Source organism: Pantherophis guttatus, chromosome 18 (assembly GCF_059756535.1).
Source record: "Pantherophis guttatus breed Tessera chromosome 18, ASM5975653v1, whole genome shotgun sequence".
In the NCBI taxonomy this organism is placed as follows: domain Eukaryota; kingdom Metazoa; phylum Chordata; class Lepidosauria; order Squamata; family Colubridae; genus Pantherophis; species Pantherophis guttatus.
In genome coordinates, this window is record NC_142080.1 from 3,728,633 (window position 1) to 3,755,292 (window position 26,660).

Here is a 26,660-nt window from a genome sequence, read left to right on the forward strand (position 1 = left end):
GGGTGGGGAATTCTGAGACCCATAACCCCCTATGTATTTGGAGAACCCCTGAGAAGATGACTTATGTCGAAAGACGAAGAGTCAAAAGCATTCTGAATGTTAGGCTCAAAAGATAATTTCACTTTTAGTAACAAGAACGCCTCCAAAACACCAATGTCTCCAACTTGAATGTTAACATTCGTTATTATGTCTTTTATTCACTTATAAAACACTTCTAAAAAAAATAATAATAACAAGGAGAGGAAAAAGGGAAGTCCCTGCCCCGGAGGCTCACCGCACAGAAAATAAACATCCTGAAAATAGCACTGAAGGGTGTGATGACCAGAATGTTACCTGTGAACATCCTTTGCAAATTAATATATATATATGTATATATTTAACTTTCCCCCTCTCTTTAAATTTCAACTGTGATGGTAGCAGGCCTCAGCTAAGTGTGATATAAAGGAGGAAACATCTTGATCTAATGTTTACTGGGAAGCATCCCTGGAAATCTGCTCACCAGAGGGAGACGTACAAATAATGGTAAGTTGTATATAGGAAACAACAACAGAATTAGCAACTGTAGCATTTCTGTTTGGCAAACAGATTCCCTGAAATGCCTGCTTGGTTCCTACTTGTTTCTCTTTTGAGTAAGCTTTTTTTTTTTTTTTAAACTCAGCCTGCTAGTTATAATAATTGTTTGTGTTTCTAACGTGGGGTCCTTGGTGCTGTCTGAATTTGGTTGCTTTCTTGCAGATGTTTCATTATCCAACCAGGTAACATCATGATCATCAGCAAATCTCACTGATGGTATAACCTAGTTGGGTAAAGAAATGTCTGCAAGCACTGATGATATAATCTAGTTGGGTAAAGAAATGTCTACAAGTTCAGAGAGCACCAGGGACACTACAGTCACCTCCTCCCTCATCCTCCTCTGCAAAACCCATACCTTCTAACACTGATGGTGTTACCTAGTTGGGTCATGAAACACCTGCAAGAAAACACCTGCTCAGAGAGACCCAAGGACCCCACAATTCAAATAGTCTCTTCACTTGTATTTAGACTGTCCATCTTCACGCTTTTCCTAAAAATTTCCCTTACAAGGCCCTTCATTCCTTAAACCTCTCTCTCTCTCCAATAAACTTACATGCCAAACCATCATACGGGAGACACATTTACGTCCAACCAATAACGACGACAACAAAAATCACACCGTTAAGGTTTGGATCTGACAGTCATGATTTTAGAGAAGGCTTCCCTCTGAACAACGTTCCCATTTATTTGTACTCATTGCTTATGTATATACTTATACCTGTTTATACTTATATGTTACGTTCATTCTTATACTTGTTTTCTCATAGATGCTTGACAAACTAAATAAATAAAAGAAAAGAAAGGGGGAAAAGAAAGACACAATTCTGCTTCTAAAATGGCAATGAAAAAAAGTGCGGCAGCCATAGCTCAATACAGACAATACCCAGGGATAACAGGTGGTAGCTATCCAAGAACATCTGGGGAACAATAGCTCTCTACAAAATAATGGGGAGAAAGATGGACCCCTCTCTCAACAGACAAGCAACATAAATATTTATAGAGTGAAAGAACTGGGGGGGGGGGAAATGGGAGACAAAAAAAAAAAGAGAGAGAGAGACTGTGCAGGTATTTAGACTTTCTCTACAAAATTTCTATTTTAATGTCACTGTTCTTAAAGGGCAAGGTATGAATTGGGTTCTTTTTGGTTGGGGGAACTTAAGATACTGAAATTGTGACAGCTGAAGAGCCAGAGGTTTTTAATTTTTTTTTTTTTTTACTTTCTGCCTTCCGACAATAGCCCGGAGTTACAGGTATAGAACATAAATCATTCTGCTAATTTTAGCAAAGTTACGTCCTGCAGCAGAGGTTAGAAACTGCCTGCTTACATTGCAAAACAAAAGCTAGAGGCATGAGTTATGGAACTATCGGAGTCACAAGAAACTGGTGGGCGCATTTTGTCAAATTGTTCAGTTCTGGAATTAAAACACCTGGATTTTCTGATGTTTTTATGCATGCTAATAATCACAGGAGGCTCTCATATCCTAGCAAAAGCTTCCAGGCTATTTTATATATATATAATATATATAATATATATATATTCATTCATTCTCCTGCAGCTGGTTTTGTATCTACCTTATATTTGGAACCTAACTTTATTTTGTAGGACTGAAATTCACAGGAACTTTATGATTTAGGACAGCGTGACATCGAGTCCTCTTCCAGCTCCATTCTCAATCTTTACAATGGGAACATTAATTTCGAAAGCATTTTTGCAGGGCTTTTGAAAAACATTTTAAGCACCCGAATGAAGGCAATAGAAAAACGCCACGACGGGATTACTTTAACAAGAATAAATGGATGAGTACTGAAAGCAGGGAGAGAGAGAAATTCTACCCGATCAGAAACTTGTTTAGGGATGCATCTGAAACCCAGGTTCGCAAAGACACGGAAGATTTTTGGTGAGGCCGGAATAAACGCAGGTCAAATTCTGAAGGTGAACCAATGTCACCTGGGAGAAAGGGCAGAATGAGAGTTTTAAATATCGCCACGCGCGGACGCGCATACTCAGCCTCTACAGGACAATTTCTCGCCGCCCTTCAAAAATACAATGTTTATTGAAATACGGGCGTTGGGAATCTCTTGAGAAATGATCCGTATCGCTAGTCAACTACCAACCCCCCCCCTCCTTGCAACTCCGCAATGAATTGATACACCTGTCTTCTTTACACTTTGTTTCTCCTCTTACAATTCCTACCTGCTCTGGTTACATCCACATACCTCCTTGCCACCGAGGCCTACAGTTTATGCATTTAGAAAACCAACACGCAGCCTGAGAAGCATCGTTGCTCGTCAACGATTATGAGGACAGCAGGGCACGCAGAGGGTTTATAAGCAAGAAAAGCAGAATATAAATTTAATAAAGATTGTCTGAGGAGTTTTGAACAGCATGCAGAGGTCCCCCCACCCCACCCTGGATGGACGATTCAGAGGCCACTGGAAACTAAGACAACTGGCAGAGACCACTGCCAACCCATTCTGATCAATGTCTATGGAGATTCTCAGTCATCCAGGTGGTTTCGAAGGTGCTTTTTCAAGAGGCAACTGGACGTCTTTGTTTTTCCTTGAAGACCTTTCGCTTCTCATCGAAGGAGCTTCTGAAGTTCTTCTGAAGAACTGAAGAAGCTTCTTTTTTGAGAAGCGAAAGGTCTTCAAGGAAAAACAAAGATGTCCAGTTGCCTTTTGAAAAAAGAAAAAAAAAAAGCGCCACTGGGACTTTTCTGATCAGCAAACCCTGATAAATTGCCCAGATCTGGAGCTACATAAGGTAAGGGTTAAAATCAAGAATTTGTCAATTTAAATCTCACCTTTCTCCTGAACTTTACAGGAAAATCAGCATTTTTCTTAGATGCTGGTACTGCATCCCGCAATATGGGGAGAATGCCAACCAACCATACCATGGGTTATAAGGACTCCAACAAGATAAATGCTGTTTTACAAAACAGAGAAACCCCCTTTGTTGGGTTACTCTTGGAACTGAAAAACTGGATTGCAAGTCAGTCTAAATCAGAACACGGAACTATCACAGCCAACATTCAAATGGGGTTTTAAAGAGAAACACTCAAGACAAAAGGAGGAGGGAGACAGGTCGTTCTCGACTTAGAACATTTCATTTAGTGGCGGTTCAAAGTTACAACGGCACTGAAAAAAAGCGACTTATGGCCGTTTTTCACACTTACGACCGTTTCAGTATCCCCATGATGATACGATCAAAATTCAGACGCTTGGGAACTGACTTGCATTTATGACTGTTGTTAGCATCTCTGTGTGTGTGTATGTGAGAGAGACGTGATCCCCCTTTGCTGCGACCTACTGACAAGCAAAGTCAATGAGGAAGCCAGATTCATTTAACAACCGTGTTACCTAATTTAACCACCGCAGCGATTCGCTTAACAGCTGTGGCAAGAAAGGCCGTAAAATGGAGCAAAGGTCACTTCAGAAAGTTGTCTCACTTAAGCACCAAAAAGTTTGGATTAGTCAGTTATGGTTGTTAAGTCGAGGACAACCTGTACTGAAAATGAGGGGAAGAGAGAAACCCAAAAACTAGTCCTGTATCAATGGAAAAAAAAACAACAACCCCAAAACCTGAAAATGAGGATTTAAACCCAAGCGCGACTCACCTGCTTCGCAGATCCTGGCTCGTTCTTCTCCTCACCCATCTTTCCAACTTTCTGCACCCTCCTGGGCTGCTTAATAGTGGTTTTTATGGCAGGGCGACATACATAGTTTTCCAAGTTCTTGGGGGGTTTCTTAGTTCTCTTAGCCTGGAGGCCAATTTTCAGTTTTAAATTCCCTTCGGAAAAGTTTGTCTCCTTCACAGAAAACTGGTGCTGGGCATCGGACAGGCTTCCCTCTTTCCCCGCCTCATCGCTGCCACTCTTCTCCCGGCTCCTCCTCTTCTCCTCCTCTTCCTCCTTTGCGCTACCATCAACCTCTGCTTCTCGCCTAGCTCCCGTGGCACCCGCGGAGGGGCTCTTCCCAGCAAACCCTTCAGAACCAGAGCCCAACCCTAACATAGCAGTATGCTGAGGGTCCATCCCAGTTATGTGCCGTGGCAAAATTTCTCCTCTTAAAAGATGGCAGGCAGGCGGTCCGTGGGTCGCTCTTCCCGGACATCGGTGGCCAACATCTTCTCACTGTTAACAGAAAAGACAGGGGAGAGAATGATTTCCCTTCCGAGGACAGAGATTCATAATTATGTAAGGGCAGAGCTGAGAAAAATAATAATAATTGGAGCCACTCCAGTTGTACAAAACTGAATCAGCTTTTCATTTATGGAAATTAAAAAGGAAACATTTGAAAGAGAAACACAAAACACTTAAAAGAAACAACAACAAAAAAATGCTTCAAGCCAAACATTTCTTGAAATAATATCCTATGAGAAGGGGGAAGATTTGTACTGTACAAATCTGTTTTTCATGGATTTCACACCAATGTTTCTGTTGCGCACGCCGCCTCTGGACGAGATGTGTGGCACGTAAATCCAAACAAACAAACATCTTTACATCTAACTATTGACACTGATTGGCTTCTCTTAAAGACTATTTGATTGACGAATGAAGGCAGATATGCTATTTCATTCAGACAGGTATCAATCAGGTTAGCTGACCTTTTATTTTTTCTAACTGTAATAAATTAGGCCATTGGGAACATCAATCTTGCTACATCCAGCCCTGCTTCTCAGCAGGTGAACAGCCTTGGGGCTGCACACCGGATTCAAAAGTGGTGAGAGCCTCTCCCTGGTTTCTCCTCCATTCCCAATGGCTGAATTAGCTGGGGATTCTGGGAAATTTCAGCCCTAATTTATCTATTTATCAAATGTATTTGCTGCCCATCTCGCACTTTAAGGAGGGTTACCATCCATAAGATTGAGGCTGTTTCTAATTGTCTATCAACAAGAGATAACGGTGGTTAAATTTTAAGAATGTTTTAAGGGAGTTCCTAATAGGATGTCTAGGAAAAGAGAGGTAATCATAACCCCCCCCGAACCGGCCAAAATGGTTTTCATTCTCTCAAAAACAGATTACAAAAATACCAAAATAAAATCCTCAATCAAACTCTGAACAAGTCAACAAGAAGTGATGGATAGCGTGAGTGATAAGTATTTAGAGCTAAGGTTGATGAAAGTTATCACACAAGTTATGAAGGGATGAAAGTTATCACACAAGGAAAACAAGGAGAATCCTTATTATCTGATAATAACGAAAGTAAAAGTGCTTAGTTATAAAAATGTTGTTTCAGGGACAAACAGGGAGATGAGAGGGGGGAAAAAATCACATATGGATACCCAGCCTTGATAAGGTATATTTTATTCCCAAATCATATAATGACATGACAATCCTGTTCTTCCCACTGGCTGTAGGATATGTAATATTGGATGTATTTTAAATCTTATATATAGCACTCCTTTTCTTCTCTTTTTTACATACCCCAAATTGACCACCAAATGGTCCGTGGGAGCTTACGCATTGTGGCATACGAAAACAAAAAATTATTAACGATCTTTATAAAACTATCTGCACAGCATCTGCAGAGGAATTGCTCTCCAGGGCAGTTCTATAAACAGGTTAACCTGATTGTCAAGAATTTCTTTCGCCATATGGGAGCCAAAGGCTACATTTAAATAAAAAATTAGCATGCAAAGCACATGTAATCTGTCATGTGTGATGATCTATTATAGTGCATGGACACGCTGGGAAACAGCGATTGGCTGAGAGTTTTTTCAACATTTGTATATCAAACAAAACACGTGTTTGTTTATGCATGAGAGTGTGTGCACATCGCACACTCTGTGCTACTTCTCACAAATGAAATATGTTTTATGTTGAAAATATGGCAATACTGAGGTGATTTCAAGAAATGAATCTTCAGCTTGTACATACAATTCATGCTGGGAGGACCCAGCAATAATTCTTGGAAATCAAATTTATTTAAGCAACCCTCTGTAAAAGTTTCCAACTATGGAAATGCGCGGCCAAGAGTTTCATACTCATTTTACAAGGTTCAGCCTTCTGAATTTCCATCATATTGATGACCAAAAAAAGACTTTATATAAATAGATATCTAAAACCAGAAGTCTACACACACACGGACACGTAGTGAAACAAACAAGCATAGAGAAATACATCGCAATTAAGAACAGGAAGACTTCATCACCCAAGTCAGGAATTCTGGAACTGTGCCACAAATTCCAGTGTAAACAGTGAGGACCCAAGAACCTGACAACACAAAGTCTCAACAAGGAGTCCATGTGTAAATTCCCTTATTGCAATTTATCCCACACCTGGCCCTGGACATTATAAAACAAACAAACAAACACCAAGTGCAAGAGTGTGAACAAAAATCCCAAAAGGGAAACCTACAAAATTAAGCTATGAGACTGCAACTGACTCAATCAAATTCTCCAATATAAGGAAGCCTCCCCAAAACCCCAACATGCGTTTCGTTGGTGTGCCCCCTTCTCAAAACCCTTTGCCAAGACTCACACACACACACACCTAACTAGAGATTAAGCCATCATCTCTCATATATCTAGGTATCTGGGGGATGTATTGTGCACACAGGTGCAGAGCTATACACCCATGCATTTATGAGCTACCCTCATATATCATTGGAAATACACACAGATGTATATAAACCTATGTGTGCAAGTGTAATACCCCCCCAAACTTGTGCATAGGCAAACATCACACACACACACACACACACACACACACACACACACACGATACATGGCCTATAACTGCACACAGTCCTAAAAGACACATAATACTCAGATAAAGGTGTGCATATGTATAATATACTCCGCCCATAAATGGCTGCACCTACAGACTTAATAGACTCAGATAAAGGTATGCTCGGACATCCAATACATAGTAAAAGTGTGCTGACATAATACACACACACACACACACACTGTACAACCCCCCCTGTAAACAGGTGCACACCCAATCCTAACAGACTCACACAAACATGCCCTCACATACATGACACTTCAAGGTGTGCGGACAGATGACACTTCCCCATAAACGGGGGCACATGCGGACCTAATAGGCTCATTGGTGTACATCCACACCTAATACACACTCGTGTGTATATACATTGTGTATGTACATTGTGTGTACATACACACAATACAAATGTGTGCTCACACAAGACACACATGCCATACAACCTTTACGCACCGTAAATATAAATCAAATTAAAAAAAAAAAAATGGGTGCACACACAAACCTAACAGAGGAAGGTGCCCGCGCGCACCCACACATACAGTAGACATATTGATAAACGTAATACATATAGATGCGCTCGCACAATACACACACACACCATACAGCATCCCACCCCCCCCACAAACGGGTGCACGCACAGCCCTAACAGACTCACACAAACATGCACTCACACACGACACTTGGTGCGCACACACAAAGCTAATAGACTCAGACTAAGTTGTGCATGCACACCTAATACACACTCAGATAAATTTCAGCACATACACAAATACTCAATGCACATATTGATACACACATACCCAATGCACACACAGGCTCAGATACAAGTGTGCAGACATGTCACACACACATGACACTTAGGTAAAGGTGTGCACATACTCAGGACACTCCCCCATAAACGGTGCGCACACACACACAAAGAGAGCTAATAGACTCAAACTAAGGTGTGCACACACACACTTAATACACATTCAGATGAATTTCAGCGCGCACACACACCAATACTCAATGCACATATTGATACACACATACCCAATGCACACACAGGCTCAGATACAAGTGTTGCACACACATCACACAAACATGCACTCACACACTTGATACTTAGGTAAAGGTGTGCACACGCACACACAGCTGATAAGACTCAAACTAAGGTGTGCACGCACACACTTAATACACACTCAGATAAATTTCAACACACACACACAAAAATAATACACATATTGAGACACATATTCCCAATGCACACACAGGCTCAGATACAAGTGTGCAGACATGTCACACACACATGACACTTAGGTAAAGGTGTGCACATACTCAGGACACTCCCCCATAAACGGTGCGCACACACACACAAAGAGAGCTAATAGACTCAAACTAAGGTGTGCACACACACACTTAATACACATTCAGATGAATTTCAGCGCGCACACACACCAATACTCAATGCACATATTGATACACACATACCCAATGCACACACAGGCTCAGATACAAGTGTTGCACACACATCACACAAACATGCACTCACACACTTGATACTTAGGTAAAGGTGTGCACACGCACACACAGCTGATAAGACTCAAACTAAGGTGTGCACGCACACACTTAATACACACTCAGATAAATTTCAACACACACACACAAAAATAATACACATATTGAGACACATATTCCCAATGCACACACAGGCTCAGATACAAGTGTGCACACTCATCACAGACACACACAGACACACACAGACACACACAGACACAGACACTCACACACACACGACACACTTAGGTAAAGGTGTGCACACATTTAGGACACTCCCCCGTAAACGGTGTGCACACGCACACACAGCTGATAGACTCAAACTAAGGTGTGCACGCACACACTTAATACACACTCAAATAAATTTCCACACACACACAAATAATACACATATTGAGACACATATTCCCAATGCACACACAGGCTCAGATACAAGTGTGCACACATCACAGACACACAGACACACACATACACACACGAGACACTTAGGTAAAGGTGTGCACACATTCAGGACACTCCCCCATAAACGGTGTGCGTGCACACACACACACACACACACACACAGAGCTAATAAAACTCAAGACTAAGGTGTGCAGTGCACGCACCCCAATGCACGCTCAGAAAAATTTCAACACACACAGACCCAAATAAGGCGCATATATTGATAAATATATGTGTATATAATAATATACACATACCCCAAGAAAAGGAGGTGCGCTCACCTGGTCCACACACCCGCGACCCCATGCACCCCCTCCCCCTCCATGGACATGTGCACATGTAGACCTCCCAGGCTGAGATACAAGTGTGTGTGTGTACACACACACACACACGACACACACACAGGCAGAGGATGGCACCTCCTCAGCCCCCCCCACACCTTTTAAAAACACCCCACCCCACTCTTCGCCCCTCCCCCACCCCGCTCCCCCCCAAAAGGGTTTTTTTTTCCCTCACAGCCCCCCTCAAAGGAGACCCCTTTGCGCGCGCCCCCCCACCTCACCCCGAAGCCTCGGCCTAGGCGAGCGGGGTCTCTTCCCACCTCCCTCCTCTCCTTCCCGGGCCTTGTCACGGGAGCCTTTTTTCTCGCCCGCCTCGGCCTAGCTGTCAGGGCGATGGCACGGAAACCTCCTCCTCCTCCTTTCCCTCCCCCCCCACCCCAAAATTTCCTCACTCCCCGCCGCCTCACCTCACCTCACCGCCGCCCCGCCACTCACCGTATCGCGGCCAGGCCGCCGCCTCCTCATCCCGCAAGGCCGGTTTGCTGCTGCTGAAGTGGGGTGGAGGGGGAGGCCTCGGCCTGGCTCCTTTCGCTCGCTTCGCCCCTCACTCCTGAGGGCGGCCGCGGATCCAAAATGGCGGGCAGCGAGCGGCGGCGGCGGCGGCAACGACGGCGACGGCGGCGGCGCTCTGGCCTCAGCGCGCGCCTGCGCGCTCCTGCCTCGCGCTCGAGCGCGCCCTGGCCACGCCCACGCCCTCCTCTTTTTTTTTTTTTTTTTTGAAACCAACCTTACTCTCTTTCCTCACTTCAGCGCTTGGATACCTCCCTTAGCTCGGAGGGGAGAGAGAGAGAGAGAGAGAGAGAGACGGACAGAGGAGAGGGCCAATCAAACGCCGGACAGGCCCACCCTCTCTCTATCTCTCTCAAGCCCGCCCGCCAATCGACGTGAGGAGGGGTAAGGGAGGAGCGGCGCGTACTCGTGCGCTCCTGTGGGGAGGGTGGGGAAAGAAGGAAAGGAGGGAAAAAAAAAAAAAAGGATTAGGACGGAGGAAGAATGTCCCTCGCCGGGACCCGTCGGCCGAACGCGGAGACGCCGTTGGGCTGAGGGCGCGCGGCGGGTTAAGATGGCGGCGCCCAGCACGACGGAAAGCTCCTGAGGGAACGGAGGATTTTTTTTTTTTTTAAACGGCGAACTACTACGTCGGTTGGATTTTTTTTCTCCCTTTTTTTCCCCCCTCATAGGAATATATATTTCGTTATTTGGCGGAAAGAGGTGGGGAGTGACTTAGGCCCTTTTTTTGGGGAGCTGTTCTGCTTTTATTCCCCATTTAATGCCAGGTTTGTGAGGGGAAGGTGGGGACAACACAGGATGAGACCCCGGCCCGCCCGTCGTTTCTCTTCATAGAACGATCGCGCGAGGAACGGCAGTGTTGTTATCCTTCTCTCCATCGAGCCTACCTCGCAGGGTTGTTGTGCAAAGCCTTTCCCGGCTTAGCTGGGGGCTCCAAAATAATGTGGGCAGGCTACGAAGTGGAGAAGTGAATTAAAGTGTATCCCTTTAAAATGTAGGTGAAAATAAAGCTGAAGTTCCTCACAGAAGAAGAAGAAAAAAAAAAACAAATCTGAGGAAAAAAAACTGCACTAAACCATCCAACAAGAACCAAGTACAGGTAGTCCTCGACTTACGACCACAACGGAGCCCAAAAAAGAGAGACGTGTGGAGTGAATTTACCCCACCCCCCTTTGAACCACCTTTCAAGTCGTTAAGCGAATCGCTCAGTGGTTTTAAGTTAGGAAACACGGTCGTTAAAGCGAATCTGGCTCCCCCATTGATTTGGCTTGTCAGAAGGGTCGCGAAAGGGGAATCACGTGACCTCCAGGACACGGCAACAACCGTCGTAAATACGAACCAGTTGCCAAGCATCTGAATTTTCATCACGGGGACACTGCAACGGTCGTAAGTGTGGGGAGGGGGAAAGGTGGCAGGTCCCCTTTTTTTCAATGCTGTTGTAACTTCAACGGTCGTTAAATGAATGGTTGTAAGTCGGGGACTACCTGTTATGTTCCATGTTGGAGGTTGGAAAGCAAAAATACCGAAAAATGGAAAATTAGAGGGGTTTATTTGGGGAGAAAAGGCATGCTTGAATGGGAACAGCACCGTATTTTCTTGGGGAATCTCATTGTGTATTTTTTTTTTTTTTAATTTGATTTATATGCCGCCCTTCTCCGGAGACTCAGGGCGGCTTACAATGCGTTAAGCAATAGCCTTCATCCTTTTGTATATTTATACAAAGTCAGCTTATTGCCCCCACAAACTGGGTCCTCAATTTACCTACCTTAGAAAGGATGGAAGGCTGAGTCAACCTTGAGCCTGGTGAGATTCGAACTTACAGTAATTGCAGACAGCTGGTGTTAATCACAATGCTATTAGTCTGCTGAGCCACCAGGCCCGTTGTGGCGATGAAAGAGAGAACCAAGGAAAACCAGATCCTCTCGCATCTTATTTACACGTTTTCTAGAGTCGGTTTGCTGGTTTACCTAATAGATATGGAAAACTTAGCTTTCTCCTTTTATGCCATCAAGGGAGTTATTTATTTATTTATTATTTATTTATTTATTTATTTATTACATGTATTTATATGCCGCCATTCTCCCAAAGGACTCAGGGCGGTGAACACAAGAAACAAGTACAATAAAATCATAATTTAATCCAAATAATTAATTAATAGTAAATAATAAAGCCCGGAATCAGTCTCAGCCTATTTGTTTGAAAAGCCAAGTCTTCAAGTCCCGACGGAAGGAGCGGAGATCAGGAGCCGTTAACTCCTGATAATAGCAGTTATTAACTGCTGGGCCTTCAGAAAGTTTAAAAAGTGAAAATCCTGCTGAAAATAAACATCTCGCTACCTTTTGTTCATCACAACTGTTGTTATTATTCGCAGGGGGACAATGCTGAGGACTTTGAGAAAACTCCTCCCTCGGGGATACCAGGTGAGTTCACCTACCTGTCTGTGATTTGGGGACAAGGAATGGTTTTTGAGGTACCAAAAGGGATCACGATCATGCGCTTCTTTTTATCTTCAGGCTAAGGATACCCAACAACTTGTTTCTAAATATAGAATAAATTAGAATTCTTCATTGGCCAAGTGTGATTGGACACACAAGGAAATTGTCTTTGGTGCCTATGCTCTCAGTGTACATAAAAAAGAAAAGATACATTCGTCAAGAATCATAAAGTACTACACTTAATAATAGTCATAGGGTACAAATAAGCAGTCGAATCATACTAGGAAACAATAGAAATCGTAAGGATACAAGCAAAAAGTTACAGTCATGAAGTCACAAATGGGAGTAGATGGGTGATAGGAACGATGAGAAAATTAATAGTAATAGTAATGCAGACTTAGTGAATAGTTTGACAGTGTTGAGGGAAATATTTGTTCAGCAGAGTGATGGCATTCGGGGAAAAAAACTGTCCTTGTGTCTAGTTGTTCTGGTGTGCAGTGCTCTATAGCATCGTTTTGAGGGTAGGAGTTGAAACAATTTATGTCCAGGATGCGAGGGGTCTAAATATTTTCACAGCCCTCTTTTTGAATCCTGCAGTATACAGGTCCTCGGTGGAAGGCAGGTTGGTAGCCATTGTTTTTTCTGCAGTTCTAATTATAAATATGCCATTTTTGCCATTTTCAAGTTCAAGAGGTTCACTTTTTTTCCTCCTGGCTGTCATTTTGAAAAGCCAGGAGATCTCCCTATTCACGCAGACTCTTTCTTTCCTTAGCTGGAACAGGATGGCTTTCTCTACCCCAGAACCTGGCAGAGGACAATGTCAACCCAGAATGTCCAGCTTCAACCAGAAATGCTCAGAGCAGCCTTTGTTACCAGCGAGAATGACCCAGTGAGTTAACCTGAGGAGGCGTGGAAGCTTGGAAGGGGGTCAGCTATTCTTGGCTGACGACCACAATTGAGCCCAGAATTTCTCTTGCGAAGTGAGACCGTTGTTAAATGAGTTTTGCCCCATTTTATGACCTTTCTTGGCACTCGTGGTTGAGTGAATCGCTGCAGTTGTTAAGTTAGTAACATGGTTGTTAAGTGAATCTGGCTTCCTCGTTGAACTTGCTTGTTAGAAGGTATGAAAAGATGATCATCTTTTCATGATGATCATCAGGACACTGCAACCATCATAAATATGAGCCAGCATTCATCACTGGAAACTTTCAAGAAGAGACGGGGCTACCCTTTGTCAGAAATGGTGTAGGGTCTCTCGCTTGGGTGGGGGGTTGGACTAGATGACCTACAAGGTCCCTTCCAAGTCTGTTCATCTGAATGCTGGTCACATAACCATGGGGATGCTGCAACGGTTTTAAGTGAGAAAAACAGCCGTAAATCTCTTTTTTTCAGTGCTATTGTAACTTCAAGCGGTCACTAAATGAACTGTTGTAAGTAGAGAACTACCCAGTATTTCCAATTGTTTGTGGACTCCGGCAAGGGTTTGCAACTCTGAGCCAAGCAAAAGTAGAATATTTATAGTTTGATCGAGCCTGTGTGTGTTCATTTGGGAAGATGGTTGTTGCCTCGGTCAGCGTGAGTTGCGTTTGCTTGTAGGATCTCGTATAATCTGGCGATCATTTTTAATTTATACGTAAGCACCCCATCTGCTTCGCTGTTTCACCTTTTCCTCAGCATTGACTTAACTTGGACTGATGGGGTGGGGAGGTCGGCCCATCGAGGTAAACCAGATCAGGAAACCCACAACCACTTGTAAGATTCTGTTACCGATTTTTGATTATCTGCCACCAATTCGGGTTCGACTCCTAGCAACCAAACAGATAAATTTTGTCTATGACAACCTGTCACTAATCTGTTCTTTTAAGTCTCCTAATGGTGCCCCCTCCAGCTTCCTGCTGGTTATCCTCTTCCTCTTTTACTTTCCACCTTTCCCTGTAGGGTTTTTTCATTACCGTGTCTCCCTGAAAATAAGACCCTGTCTTATATTTTTTTGAACCCTGAAATAAGAGCTTGGCCTTATTGCCATGCGCTCAAAAGCCCGATTGGGCTTATTATCAGGGGATAATATCTTCTTTTGGGGGAAACAGGACAGGCCCTCCTCTAATTGCGTACATATCTATTAGAATTTACAAAGAAAATGAGTTCTAGTTTTCCTATAGAGTTGATTTTCAGTACCACAATTTTACCCACAGCCTCCAGGGAATCTGCTTGGGAGATTCCAAGTCCTCTCTCCACCTATAAGAAAGCTGCAAGCGTTCTCTAAAAAAATCTGGAATTGCAGTTATTTCTTTATATAAGGTGCAAACGTTTTAGGGCCTACTCGTGATGCCCTAAAAATTGCCAACGTGCAGGTTTTGGTTGCAAATTTTTTTTAAAAAGTCAGACCGGTGATGCCATCGCAGCCGATCACACACACACACACACGATGTCATTTGGGAGGCTGCAAAAAATAATCAAACAGCCCTGCCATCATAAAGAAATACATCTTTTTAAAAAAAACAAAACAGAACTTCCCCTTAGGCGTGTGTCTGCTAGGGAGAAGATATCGCAATCATCTTCATTTTTACAATATGAGGCTGCAGCAACCAAAAAACGTGGGCAAAAAAACGGTCCTCGGGAGGTTTTATAGCCACCTCTGCCATTGAGAATTTTATTTTTTCTCCCCTGCTGAATCTTCTGGGGAGTCTCCATGGAAACCGCAACAGGCAGCCAAGACCCTGTCGGGTAACACACTTACACACCCTCCCAGCATCCGCAGAAGCACGGGGGGCCAACTCCTGCCATCCAGAGTCCCTCAGTTGCCTGGCAACTGATCTTTTCCCTGTTGCTGGGAACAAATAAACCCAGTGTGGGCATAGGCACCCAGAACGGAGGGTGGAAATGGATTTAAACCTGTTTTCCTCAGCTCGAGATCACCAGCGGATGGAGGAAGAAATCTTAGGCCTTCTCGGTCCCACTCCCACCTCTTCATGCTGAAAGAGAGGAAGAATGATGGCATGAAGGCTCAACAGCTTGTAATCCAGAGCTCTCTAGATACCCGCAAACTGCTGGATAAACAGCAAGATATACATATATTTCATCCTTGACTTACAACAGTACATTTAGCGACGGCACTGGAAAAAAAAGGGAGCTCATAAGTGCGCCTTTCGCACTTTCATTGCAGCATCCCCATGGTCACGTAAGCAAAATTCAGAGGCTTGACAACTGACTCACATTTATGACGGTTGCAGCGTCCCAGGGGTGTGTGTGTATGTCACGTGATTCCCCCTTTTGCGACCTCCTGACGAGCCAAGTCAACGGGGAAAGCCAAATTCGCTTAACCAACCGTGTTATTCATGGAACAGGTGCAGCGATTCACTTAGCCACGGTGGCGAGAAAGGTCCGTAAAAAGGGGGCAAAACTCGTTCAAATGTCTCACTTAGCAGCATGAAGTTTGGGCTCGTTTGTGGGTCGTAAGTCGAGGACTACCTGAATTCTCCTTGCGGCAACACAGTCCGGTGATTTTGTCATTCCCTTCCTCTGGTTCTCTGAACTCCTGGGAAGAGTTCCTTGTAATTTTCCGCAACAAAAGAAAAAAACAATTCGGTGTGACGAATCGACAAGAACTGAACTCCGCCATCATCTTCTCCTCCTTTCCATCCTGCAGGCCAAACACAGCGCAGATCACGTAGGTCAATATTACACCATCTCCCCCGAGGAAGTGAAGGAGACCCTCCCTCACGGGCTCCCAGCTCGCTTCAAACTCCAGGTGACGTATCGGCCTTTCCAAATGTTGCAGGGCGAACCACGGGCTGGGCCACCAGAAGCAGCCCCGAGGCTTAGCTCCTCTTTCGCTTCAGCCCAAACTTCACACTGATCTTGCTGAAATGATCTCCCTCCCTCCCTCTCTCCCTCCCTCTCCCCCCTCCCTCCCTCCTCTCCCTCTCTTTCTCCTTCTCTCTCTCTCCCTCCCTTTCTCCTTCTCTCTCTCCCTCCCTCCTTCTCTCTCTATCTCCCTCTCTTTCTCCTCTCTCTCTCTCCCTCTCTCTCTCCCTCCCCCCTCTCTCTCCCCTCTCTTTCTCCCCCCTTCCTCCCTCTCTCTCTCTCCCTCCTCCTCCTCTCTCTCTCCCTCCCTCCCTCCTCTCCCTCTTTCTCCTCTCTCTCCCTATCTCCCTCTCTCTCTCCCCCTCCCTCCGTCCTCCCTCCCTCTTTCTCCTTCTCTCTCTCTCCCTCCCTCCTTCTCTCTCTATCCCCCTCTTTTTCTCCTCTCTCTCTCTCTCCCCCCTCTCTCTCCCTCCCCTCTCTCTCCCCCCCTCTCTCCCTCCCTCTCCCCCTCCCTTCTCTCTCTCTCTCTCTCCCTCTCTTTCTCCCCCCTCTCTCCCTCCCACCTTTTCTTTCTATCTCCCCCTCTCCCTGTGTGCGTGAAGGTCTTGACTTTCTCTCTTTTCTCTTTTCCCCGGCAGATGAAAACTTTCAACGAAGCTTGCGTCATGGTTCGACAGCCGGCGGTAGAACTTATCAGCTACTTAAAACACACCAACGTGTCTCATCCAGCCGTCCGATATCTCCTCTGTATCCTTTGAAACGGAGCCAGGTCTCTCGTTGCTGTTCTTTCGCTGAAGGAGACCGGGCAAGTTTCTGGTCCTCATGCTAAAGTAGTTAACGGAGTGGTGCAGTAGCCTAGAGGTGGAGCCTCTCGCCTCACAATCAGGAGGCTGTGAATTCGATCCTAGGTAGAGGCAGATATTTCTCTCTCTCTCTGGGCACACTGAGAATATATCTGCTGAACAAAACTCCGCATTGGTGACAGGAAGGGCATCCGGCCATTAAAACATTCTGCTAGCTCCATTCAGTTGCCCAGACTCCACCCCGCAAGGGATTATGGGATCGTTAAAAGCCGATGATGCTGATGCTAAAGTAATTACAGAATAACAGAATAAGAACAGGGCTAGACCCAGCCGTCTGCAGGGTCCCTTCTCATTCTAAATATCTTAGTGTAGTCCTCGCTTAGTGACTGTTCAAAGTTACAAAGGACCTCCCCAAGTCCCCTATTTATGACCTCTGTTCTAAGTTGCGACGGCTACTCACATACACACGCCCAATCACATGATGGCGAATTTGGACGCTTGGCACCCCGGCTCAAATTTTACAGCATCCTGCAGTCACGTGACCACAATTTTCAGTGCCCTTGTAACTTGGAACGGTCGATAAAACAAAAACAGCCATAACTCCAGGAGTCCCTGTCCATGCACGCAGGCACATTCTTCCACAGTGGCTTCCTTAAACGGTCTTGAAGACGGAGAGAAGAGTACAGGAAAGACCATGGTCCTCTGCCACGCTGTGCATTATTGTGCCCGGCAGAATTGGGTCATCGTTCACATTCCAGACGGTAAGAGCCATAGCGATAGCACTTGCATGCTTGCCCCATCGTACTTTATAGCACTCTTCGGCCAACTTACAATGTAGAAGCGTTGTTTTATTTACACATTGCCCCCAACAATCTGGGTCCTCGTTTTACTTGACCTCGGAAGGGTGGAAGGCTGAGTCAACCTTGTTCAGAATAACCGAGTGGGAAGGGACCTTGGGGGGGTCTTCTAGTCCAGCACTCACCAACTGGTGGTCCGCGAGAAAATTTTGGTGGCCCGCAGAACAATTATTTGCATTTTTTTATATTGCACTAAATCAGGGGTCCTCAAAACTACGGCCCCTGGGATGGATACGTGCCATGAATGTTTGTGTTAATGCAGAGAGTCTCCCCCTTTGGGGTCTTTTTGTGAGGGTCGGAGGGGGGCAGAAATTCCGACTTGGGGTCTGCTTCGGCCTCCTGGCGTGGGGCTTTGGGCGAAGGCTGGAGGGAAGAGCCGCTGGTGGCGAAGAGCCAGAGGGCCTTGTTCCAGTGGGGACAGCATCATGGCCTGGAACTGGCTGACCATCTCAGCCCGCTGAGCCTCCAAGGTGCCGGTATCTGGCCTTGCACTCCCGCAGGTCTTCCCTCTGCTTGGAAAATCTATGCTCCTAGTCCTCAGTGAGGTGCTTCTGCTGAGTTTCCTTCTCGGTCAGATCCAATTTGAACTGAGCTGTTTTGCCAACTCTTTCACATCCAAGACGGGCCGCGTGGGGACTCCGGGGACGGGAGGGGAGGGATGGGGGGGGGCCCAGCCAAGAGTGGGATTTGGGGAATTCTCAGAACTGCACAGAATCTTAGCTAGAGGTTCTCCCGAACCCCTGCGAACCCTCATCAACCCATCCCTGGTTGGGTTTTTTTTTGTTGTTGTTTTTTTTTTTGCAAAAGGAGGCCATTTCATTGGGACACGTTCCATCGGCCAAAAATGGCTGCATTTTCAGCCGATGCCTGGCAGATGCTTGGACACCTGATGTTTAAAACGAGACGTTTGTGCGTGCGTGTGTCCTTCACTCACGCCCTTGTCACCTCCCGGCTGGACTATTGTAATGCTCTCTACATGGGGCTCCCCTTGAAGAGCACTCGGAGGCTCCAACTGGTCCAGAATGCGGCCGCGCAGGTGGTTATGGGTGCAACTCATTGCGCCCACGTGACACCCCTCCTGCGCGAGCTGCACTGGCTCCCAGTGGTCTTCCGGGTGCGATTCAAGGTGTTGGTGACCACCTTTAAAGCGCTCCATGGCATAGGACCCGGGTACCTTCAAGATCGACTTCTGCCACCAATAGCCTCCCACCGACCAGTCTGCTCCCACAGAGAGGGTCTCCTCAGGGTGCCATCAGCCAAGTTATGTCGGCTGGCGACACCCAGGGGGAGGGCCTTCTCTGTGGGAGCCCCAGCCCTGTGGAACGAACTGCCCCCGGAGATACGTAAGATTTCTGACCTCCGGGTGTTTCGCTGCGCACTAAAGACCCTGTTGTTCCGCCAGGCTGGGCTATTAACATAACGATTTTAAATTGGGGTATTTTAAATTTCTGGGATTTTAATTGGAGCCTAATTATTTAATGATTTTAAATTTTAATTGTTGTTTTGTTCTGTGTTTTTAATAGGCTGTACACCGTCCTGAGTCCTTCGGGAGAAGGGCGGTATAGAAATAAAATTATTATTATTATTATTATTATTATTTCTCTCCCTGTTCCAGCTCACCTGTGGGTGAAGAATTGCAAAGAATTGCTGCCATCCTCTTACAACAATGAGCGGCTAGACCAGCCCGTGGAAGCGGCCAACTGGCTGAAGAATTTCAGAATCACCAATGAAAAAGTTTTAGCCCAGGTTGGCAGAATCTCTCTTAAGCTTTGGGGAAGGAGAGGAGAAAAAAACCAACAACAACAACATGGACTTGGTTACAGGTGGTCCTCGACTTACAACCGTTTGTTGAATGAACATTCAAAGTCACAACGACACTGAGAAAAGGGACTTAGGACCGTTCTCCACACTTAACGACCGTTGCAGCTTCCCCACGGGTCGCGCGATCCAAATTCAGACCCTTGGCAACTGACTCGTATTTATGACGGTTGCAGTGTCCCGGGGTCACTGTGGATTCCTCCCTTTTGCGACCTCCTGACAAACCCAAGTCCACGGGGGAGGCTTATTTGTTAAGAACCCCGTGATTCATTTAAAAGCGGCAATGATCCGCTTAACGGCTATGACAGAAGTCATAAAATGAGGCGCAACTCACTGAACAACCACCTTAAATTACAGAAATTCTGATCCCACTTGTGGTCATAATTCGAGGACTACCTGTATTCTATCATGTTTTGTTTTTGTTTTTTTGTTGGAAAGCTATATGGAATTTCCAGGGTCAGGAGCAATACAATTTCTGGATATTTGTTGTTTTCACGTCCTGCTTTGCAACCTGACTTTTCATTTACCGTATTTTTTGGACTATAAGACGCATCTAAATTTAAAAGAGGAAAACAGCAACAAAAAAAGGTTTTGGCCTCTGCGCGCCCCATTTTCGGGCCTTTTTTCAGCCCATTTTCAAGGCTTTTTCCAGCCTCTTTTTTCTGCCCATTTTCGAGGCTTTTTTTGGCCTGTTTTTTTTGGCTTTTTTCGGCCCGTTTTTGAGGCTTTTTTCGGCCCATTTTTTCCAAAAATATTGACAATATTCGATCTCTAAGACGCACAGACATTTTCACCCCTTTTTGGGAAACAAAAAAGTTCGTTTTATAATCCGAAAAATACGGTAGTGGATTTTTTTTAAAAAAGTTATCTCTCTGCACTGCAGATCAAAACACAACAGAAGTACATCTGGGGCAAACGGGATGTCACCGAAGAAGGCTGTTCGCTGATGGACTTGTCTGAGAAGGTGAGGCGGGCGTTAAAAGTGGAAGAAGGGTGGGATTCATTGACTATTGTTATTGAACGACAGCAATTGCCTGTGGGGTCGTTTATTGCTAACTCGGATGAACATTATTCATGTCTGTTTTCACTTCATAGAGGTCTCTGAGGGGCTTTACGGATTTCCCTAGCATGTTAAAAGAGAGCAGGTTTGTTGTGGTGCTTCAGGGGCTGGATTAGAAAATGGGAGATGGGGAGTTCTAGTCCCACTTTAGGCATGAAAGCTGGCTAGATGATTCAGGGACAATCACCAGGAGACAGTGAGTTCTAGTCTCACCTTAGGCATGAAAGCCGGCTGGGTGACTTTGGCCCCATCACCAGGAGACTGGGAGTTCTAGTCTCACCTTAGGCATGAAAGTCAATTGGGTGACTTTGGGCCAATCACCAGGAGACTGGGAGTTCTAGTCTCGCCTTAGGCATGAAAGCCGGCTGGGTGACTTTGGCCCCATCACCAGGAGACTGGGAGTTCTAGTCTCACCTTAGGCATGAAAGCTGGCTCGGTGACTTTGGCCCCATCACCAGGAGAAGGGGACTTCTAGTCCCACCTTAGACATGAAAGTCAATTGGGTGACTTTGGCCCCATCACCAGGAGACGGGGAGTTCTAGTCTCACCTTAGGTATGAAAGCTGGATAAATGATTCAGGGACAATCACTTGGAGACGGGGAGTTCTAGTTCCATTTTAAGCATGAAAACCGGCTGATTCATTCTGGGGCAATCACCAGGAGACGACGAGTTCTAGTCCTACCTTAGGCATGAAAGCCAATTGGGTCACTTTGGCCTAGTACTCCCTTCCTCTCAGCCCGACCCACCTCACAGGGGTGTGGTTTTGTGGAATAGAAGAGTCGGGAGCATTACAGAAGCCGCCTCGAATGTTTTCGAAAGAAAGCCGGGATTTCATCCCCATCCTACAAACCACAAAGCTTATAGCTCAGCTATTGGCGCTGGATGGCAACACCGCCCCACCCGTCTCCTTTCTTTCTTCCTTCCTCAGGGCTTGGCTTGGGTGAAATACGCCAGCGACGTCGTCGGGGTGATCTTGAAAGAGCTGAAGCAGCAATCTTGCCAGGGGTCCTTCCGACTGTTGGTGGCGGTGGACGGGATCAACTCCCTTTGGGGGAAGGCGGCGTTGAAACATAACAAGCAGAACGTAGGTTCCCCTCGACGACCTGCCTTGTACGTCACGCTAAGTGACATTCGGTTTAAGCGGGGCTTAGCACATTTTTATTTTTATTTTATTTTTTTACTTCAAATTTATATACCGCCCTTCTTCCTGGGAACTCAGGGCGGTGTACAGCCAGATAAAAACACATAATATAAACATTAAGAACAGATTAAAAGGAAATATCTCCATTTGGCCAAGAATTTAAAAAACATACAAATTTAAAATCATTTAAAAGGATTTGTTAGGCCAGCCCGGCTTGTTGGAAAAGGAAAGTTTTAAGGGCACGGCGGAAGGCACTTCTCCTTATCTCTGGGGGCAGCTGATTCCCGAGGGTAGGTGCCCCCACAGAGAAGGCCCTCCCCCTGGGGGTCACCAGCCTGCATTGCTTGGCTGATGGCACCCCGAGGAGGTCCTCTCTGTGGGAGCGCACGGGTCGATGGGAGGTCGTCGGTGGCAGAAGGCGGTCTCGGAGATAACTAGGTCCTATGCCATGGAGCGCTTTAAATAACGGTAGTCCTCGACTTAAGACTGTTTATTTAGCCATTTGTTCTGTAACAGATGGAAACTAACCAAAGAGACAAGCAACCTAGAGATAAGGAGAAATTTCCCGACAGTGAGAACAATTAACCAGTGGAACAGCTTACCACTAGAAATTGAGGATCCTCCACCACTGGAGGTTTTTAAGAAGAGATTGGACAACCATTTGTCTGGAATAGTATAGGATCTCCTTGAGTAGGGGGTTAGACTAGAAGACCTCCGAGGTCCCCTCCGACACTATACGTTCTAACCTTCCCAGTGTGGAGTCCTTAATGAGGGTGACGTAACGTGTTTTCCCAATCTTGCTGAAAGCGTTGAAATTTTCCTCTCTTCCTCATCAGGTCTCTGTGGAGGAGCTGACGCTGATACACAATCTCAGGAAGATGGTGGAGAACGATTGGGTGAGGACAGCGCCTTCCTCCCAGGAAGCTTAGAATTAGAATAGAATGGAATCAGGAAAGAATAATAATGGATGGGATGGGATGGGATAGAATTAGAGCCGAGGTGGCGCAGTGGTTAGAGTGCAGGACTGCAGCTACTTCAGCCGACTGCTAGTTCAGCAGATCAGCGGATCAAATCTCACCGGCTCAAGGTTGACTCAGCCTTCCATCCTTCCGAGGTGGGTAAAATGAGGACGCAGATGGTTGGGGGGCAATATGCTATTTAGTATATTGTCTTTGGTGTAAGCCGCCAGAGTCCTCGGAGAGTGGGTGGCATAGAAATATGACTAATAAAATAAAAATAAATAAATAAATAAATTATGAAAGAGAAAAGAGAATTAGGATAGGATAGAATATAGAATAGAATAGAATAGAATAGAATAGAATAGAATAGAATAGAATAGAATAGAATAGAATAGAATAAAAAAAGATAGGATAGGATAGGATAGGATAGGATAGGATAGAAAAGAAAAAAAAAGGATAGGATAGGATAGGACAGGACAGGACAGGACAGGACAGAACAGAATAGAATAGAATAGAATAGAATTCTTTATTGGCCAAGTGTGATTTAGACACACAAGGAATTTGTCTCCAGTACATAAGCTCTCACCATACATATAGAACAATAGTGATAGATCATTAAAACCGATTCAGAGCCGAGCGAGATGCCACAGCTACTAGGAGGCTGACCGTGGATAGAAGTTGCGGCTCTGACCTGTTTATTTTGTGTGTGTGTTTTCAGACGGGAGGGGCCATCGTGGCCACGCTCAGCCAAACGGGAGCCCCCTTCACGCCCCGACCGCTTTATTTGCCGCATGAGTTGCTGGGACGGGTGAGTCGGGTGCTGGTCTGAGGGACACCAGCTCTTAATGGAGTCCCAACTCTGATCACCCTAATTAGCCTATTTTGGTCCTTGAATACTATCTGGCCTCCCTGGTTGTCTTCTAGATGTTTCATTAACATACTAACTAACATCATCACTGCTAGGAGGGAGAGAAGGATGAAATGGAGGAAAAGGAGGAAGTAACTAGCTAACATCATCGGTGCTAGAAGGGAGTGGAGTTTCCAAGGATGAGGACTGTGGGGTCCTTGGTGCTCCCTGAATTGGTTTATTTTCTTGGATGTGATTCGGGGTGGAATTCCATGTTTAAAAATGTTATTATTAGCTGTTTTTAAAAATCGAGTGTTTTTGCTGCCCGAGGAAAAACCGCGTGATGCCGGGGTCAGAAAAAAAACTGCCCAGGACCAAAAAAAATTTTTTTTCTCAAATGTAAATACGGATGCTAGAATGTGATTCGGGGTGGAATTCCATGCTTAAAAATGTTATTATTAGCTGTTTTTAAAAATCGAGTATTTTTGCTCCCAGAGGAAGAAAACGCGTGATGCCGGGGTCAGAAAAAAAGCTGCCCAGGAGCAAAAAAAATTTTTTTGACTCAAATGTAACAACGGATGCTAGAATGTGATTCGGGGTGGAATTCCATGCTTAAAAATGTTATTATTAGCTGTTTTTAAAAATCGAGTGTTTTTGCTGCCCGAGGAAAAAACGCGTGATGCCGCGGTCAGAAAAAAAGCTGCCCAGGAGCAAAAAAAATTTTTTTTTCTCAAATGTAAATACGGATGCTAGAATGTGATTCGGGGTGGAATTCCATGCTTAAAAATGTTATTATTAGCTGTTTTTAAAAATCGAGTGTTTTTGCTGCCCGCGGAAAAAAACGCGTGATGCCGGGGTCAGAAAAAAAACTGCCCAGGACCAAAAAATTTTTTTTTTCTCAAATGTAAATACGGATGCTAGAATGTGATTCGGGGTGGAATTCCATGCTTAAAAATGTTATTATTAGCTGTTTTTAAAAATCGAGTGTTTTTGCTCCCAGAGGAAGAAAACGCGTGATGCCGGGGTCAGAAAAAAAGCTGCCCAGGAGCAAAAAAAATTTTTTTGACTCAAATGTAACAACGGATGCTAGAATGTGATTCGGGGTGGAATTCCATGCTTAAAAATGTTATTATTAGCTGTTTTTAAAAATTGAGTGTTTTTGCTACCCGAGGAAAAAACGCGTGATGCCGCGGTCAGAAAAAAAGCTGCCCAGGAGCAAAAAAATTTTTTTTTCTCAAATGGAAAAACGGATGCTTGAATGTGATTCGGGGTGGAATTCCATGTTTAAAAATGTTATTATTAGCTGTTTTTAAAAATTGAGTGGTTTTGCTACCCGAGGAAAAAACGCGTGATGCCGCGGTCAGAAAAAAAGCTGCCCAGGAGCAAAAATTTTTTTTTTTCTCAAATGGAAAAACGGATGCTGGAATGTGATTCGGGGTGGAATTCCATGTTTAAAAATGTTATTATTAGCTGTTTTTAAAAATTGAGTGTTTTTGCTACCCGAGGAAAAAACGCGTGATGCCGCGGTCAGAAAAAAAGCTGCCCAGGAGCAAAAAAATTTTTTTTTCTCAAATGGAAAAACGGATGCTGGAATGTGATTCGGGGTGGAATTCCATGTTTAAAAATGTTATTATTAGCTGTTTTTAAAAATTGAGTGTTTTTGCTACCCGAGGAAAAAACGCGTGATGCCGCGGTCAGAAAAAAAGCTGCCCAGGAGCAAAAAAATTTTTTTTTCTCAAATGGAAAAACGGATGCTGGAATGTGATTCGGGGTGGAATTCCATGTTTAAAAATGTTATTATTAGCTGTTTTTAAAAATCGAGTGTTTTTGCTACCCGAGGAAAAAACGCGTGATGCCGCGGTCAGAAAAAAAGCTGCCCAGGAGCAAAAAAATTTTTTTTTCTCAAATGGAAAAACGGATGCTGGAATGTGATTCGGGGTGGAATTCCATGTTTAAAAATGTTATTATTAGCTGTTTTTAAAAATTGAGTGTTTTTGCTGCCCGAGGAAAAAACGCGTGATGCCGCGGTCAGAAAAAAAGCTGCCCAGGAGCAAAAAAATTTTTTTTTTCTCAAATGGAAAAACGGATGCTGGAATGTGATTCGGGGTGGAATTCCATGCTTAAAAATGTTATTATTAGCTGTTTTTAAAAATCGAGTGTTTTTGCTCCCAGAGGAAGAAAACGTGTGATGCCGCGGTCAGAAAAAAAGCTGCCCAGGAGCAAAAAAATTTTTTTTGACTCAAATGTAACAACGGATGCTAGAATGTGATTCGGGGTGGAATTCCATGCTTAAAAATGTTATTATTAGCTGTTTTTAAAAATCGAGTGTTTTTGCTGCCCGAGGAAAAAACGCGTGATGCCGCGGTCAGAAAAAAAACTGCCCAGGACCAAAAAATTTTTTTTTCTCAAATGTAAATACGGATGCTAGAATGTGATTCGGGGTGGAATTCCATGTTTAAAAATGTTATTATTAGCTGTTTTTAAAAATTGAGTGTTTTTGCTACCCGAAGAAAAAACGCGTGATGCCGCGGTCAGAAAAAAAGCTGCCCAGGAGCAAAAAAATTTTTTTTTCTCAAATGGAAAAACGGATGCTGGAATGTGATTCGGGGTGGAATTCCATGTTTAAAAATGTTATTATTAGCTGTTTTTAAAAATTGAGTGTTTTTGCTACCCGAGGAAAAAACGCGTGATGCCGCGGTCAGAAAAAAGCTGCCCAGGAGCAAAAAAATTTTTTTTTCTCAAATGGAAAAACGGATGCTGGAATGTGATTCGGGGTGGAATTCCATGTTTAAAAATGTTATTATTAG

The 26,660-nt window shown here is 44.7% G+C and overlaps 2 protein-coding genes across 6 annotated transcripts in view; one reads left to right on the top strand and one right to left on the bottom strand.

Annotated features, from left to right (window-relative positions):
• The window catches only part of ASH1L (ASH1 like histone lysine methyltransferase), a 66,218-nt gene extending 55,772 nt beyond the window's left edge, over nucleotides 1–10,446 (bottom strand). Inside the window, exons 1-2 of the mRNA XM_087881377.1 lie at nucleotides 10,055–10,446; nucleotides 4,191–4,706 (exon numbers count right to left, since the gene is read on the bottom strand). Of these exons, the coding sequence (XP_087737503.1) occupies nucleotides 4,191–4,607 (417 nt within the window). The 5' untranslated portion in view covers nucleotides 4,608–4,706; nucleotides 10,055–10,446. The remainder of the gene's footprint in view (nucleotides 1–4,190; nucleotides 4,707–10,054) is intronic.
• Nucleotides 10,314–26,660, top strand: part of DAP3 (death associated protein 3) — a 67,778-nt gene continuing 51,431 nt past the window's right edge. The window contains exons 1-11 of one of the 5 annotated variants that reach the window (XM_087881389.1): nucleotides 10,314–10,831; nucleotides 12,501–12,549; nucleotides 13,337–13,453; nucleotides 16,211–16,312; nucleotides 17,007–17,115; nucleotides 17,840–17,932; nucleotides 19,644–19,774; nucleotides 20,730–20,810; nucleotides 21,835–21,990; nucleotides 22,884–22,943; nucleotides 23,725–23,814. In XM_087881389.1, the coding sequence (XP_087737515.1) occupies nucleotides 12,508–12,549; nucleotides 13,337–13,453; nucleotides 16,211–16,312; nucleotides 17,007–17,115; nucleotides 17,840–17,932; nucleotides 19,644–19,774; nucleotides 20,730–20,810; nucleotides 21,835–21,990; nucleotides 22,884–22,943; nucleotides 23,725–23,814 (981 nt within the window). In that variant the 5' untranslated portion in view covers nucleotides 10,314–10,831; nucleotides 12,501–12,507. Of the gene's footprint in view, nucleotides 11,516–12,500; nucleotides 12,550–13,336; nucleotides 13,454–16,210; nucleotides 16,313–17,006; nucleotides 17,116–17,839; nucleotides 17,933–19,643; nucleotides 19,775–20,729; nucleotides 20,811–21,834; nucleotides 21,991–22,883; nucleotides 22,944–23,724; nucleotides 23,815–26,660 lie in introns of all 5 variants that reach the window. The other 4 variants (XM_087881388.1, XM_087881393.1, XM_087881390.1 and 1 more) reach the window with 4 other exon arrangements.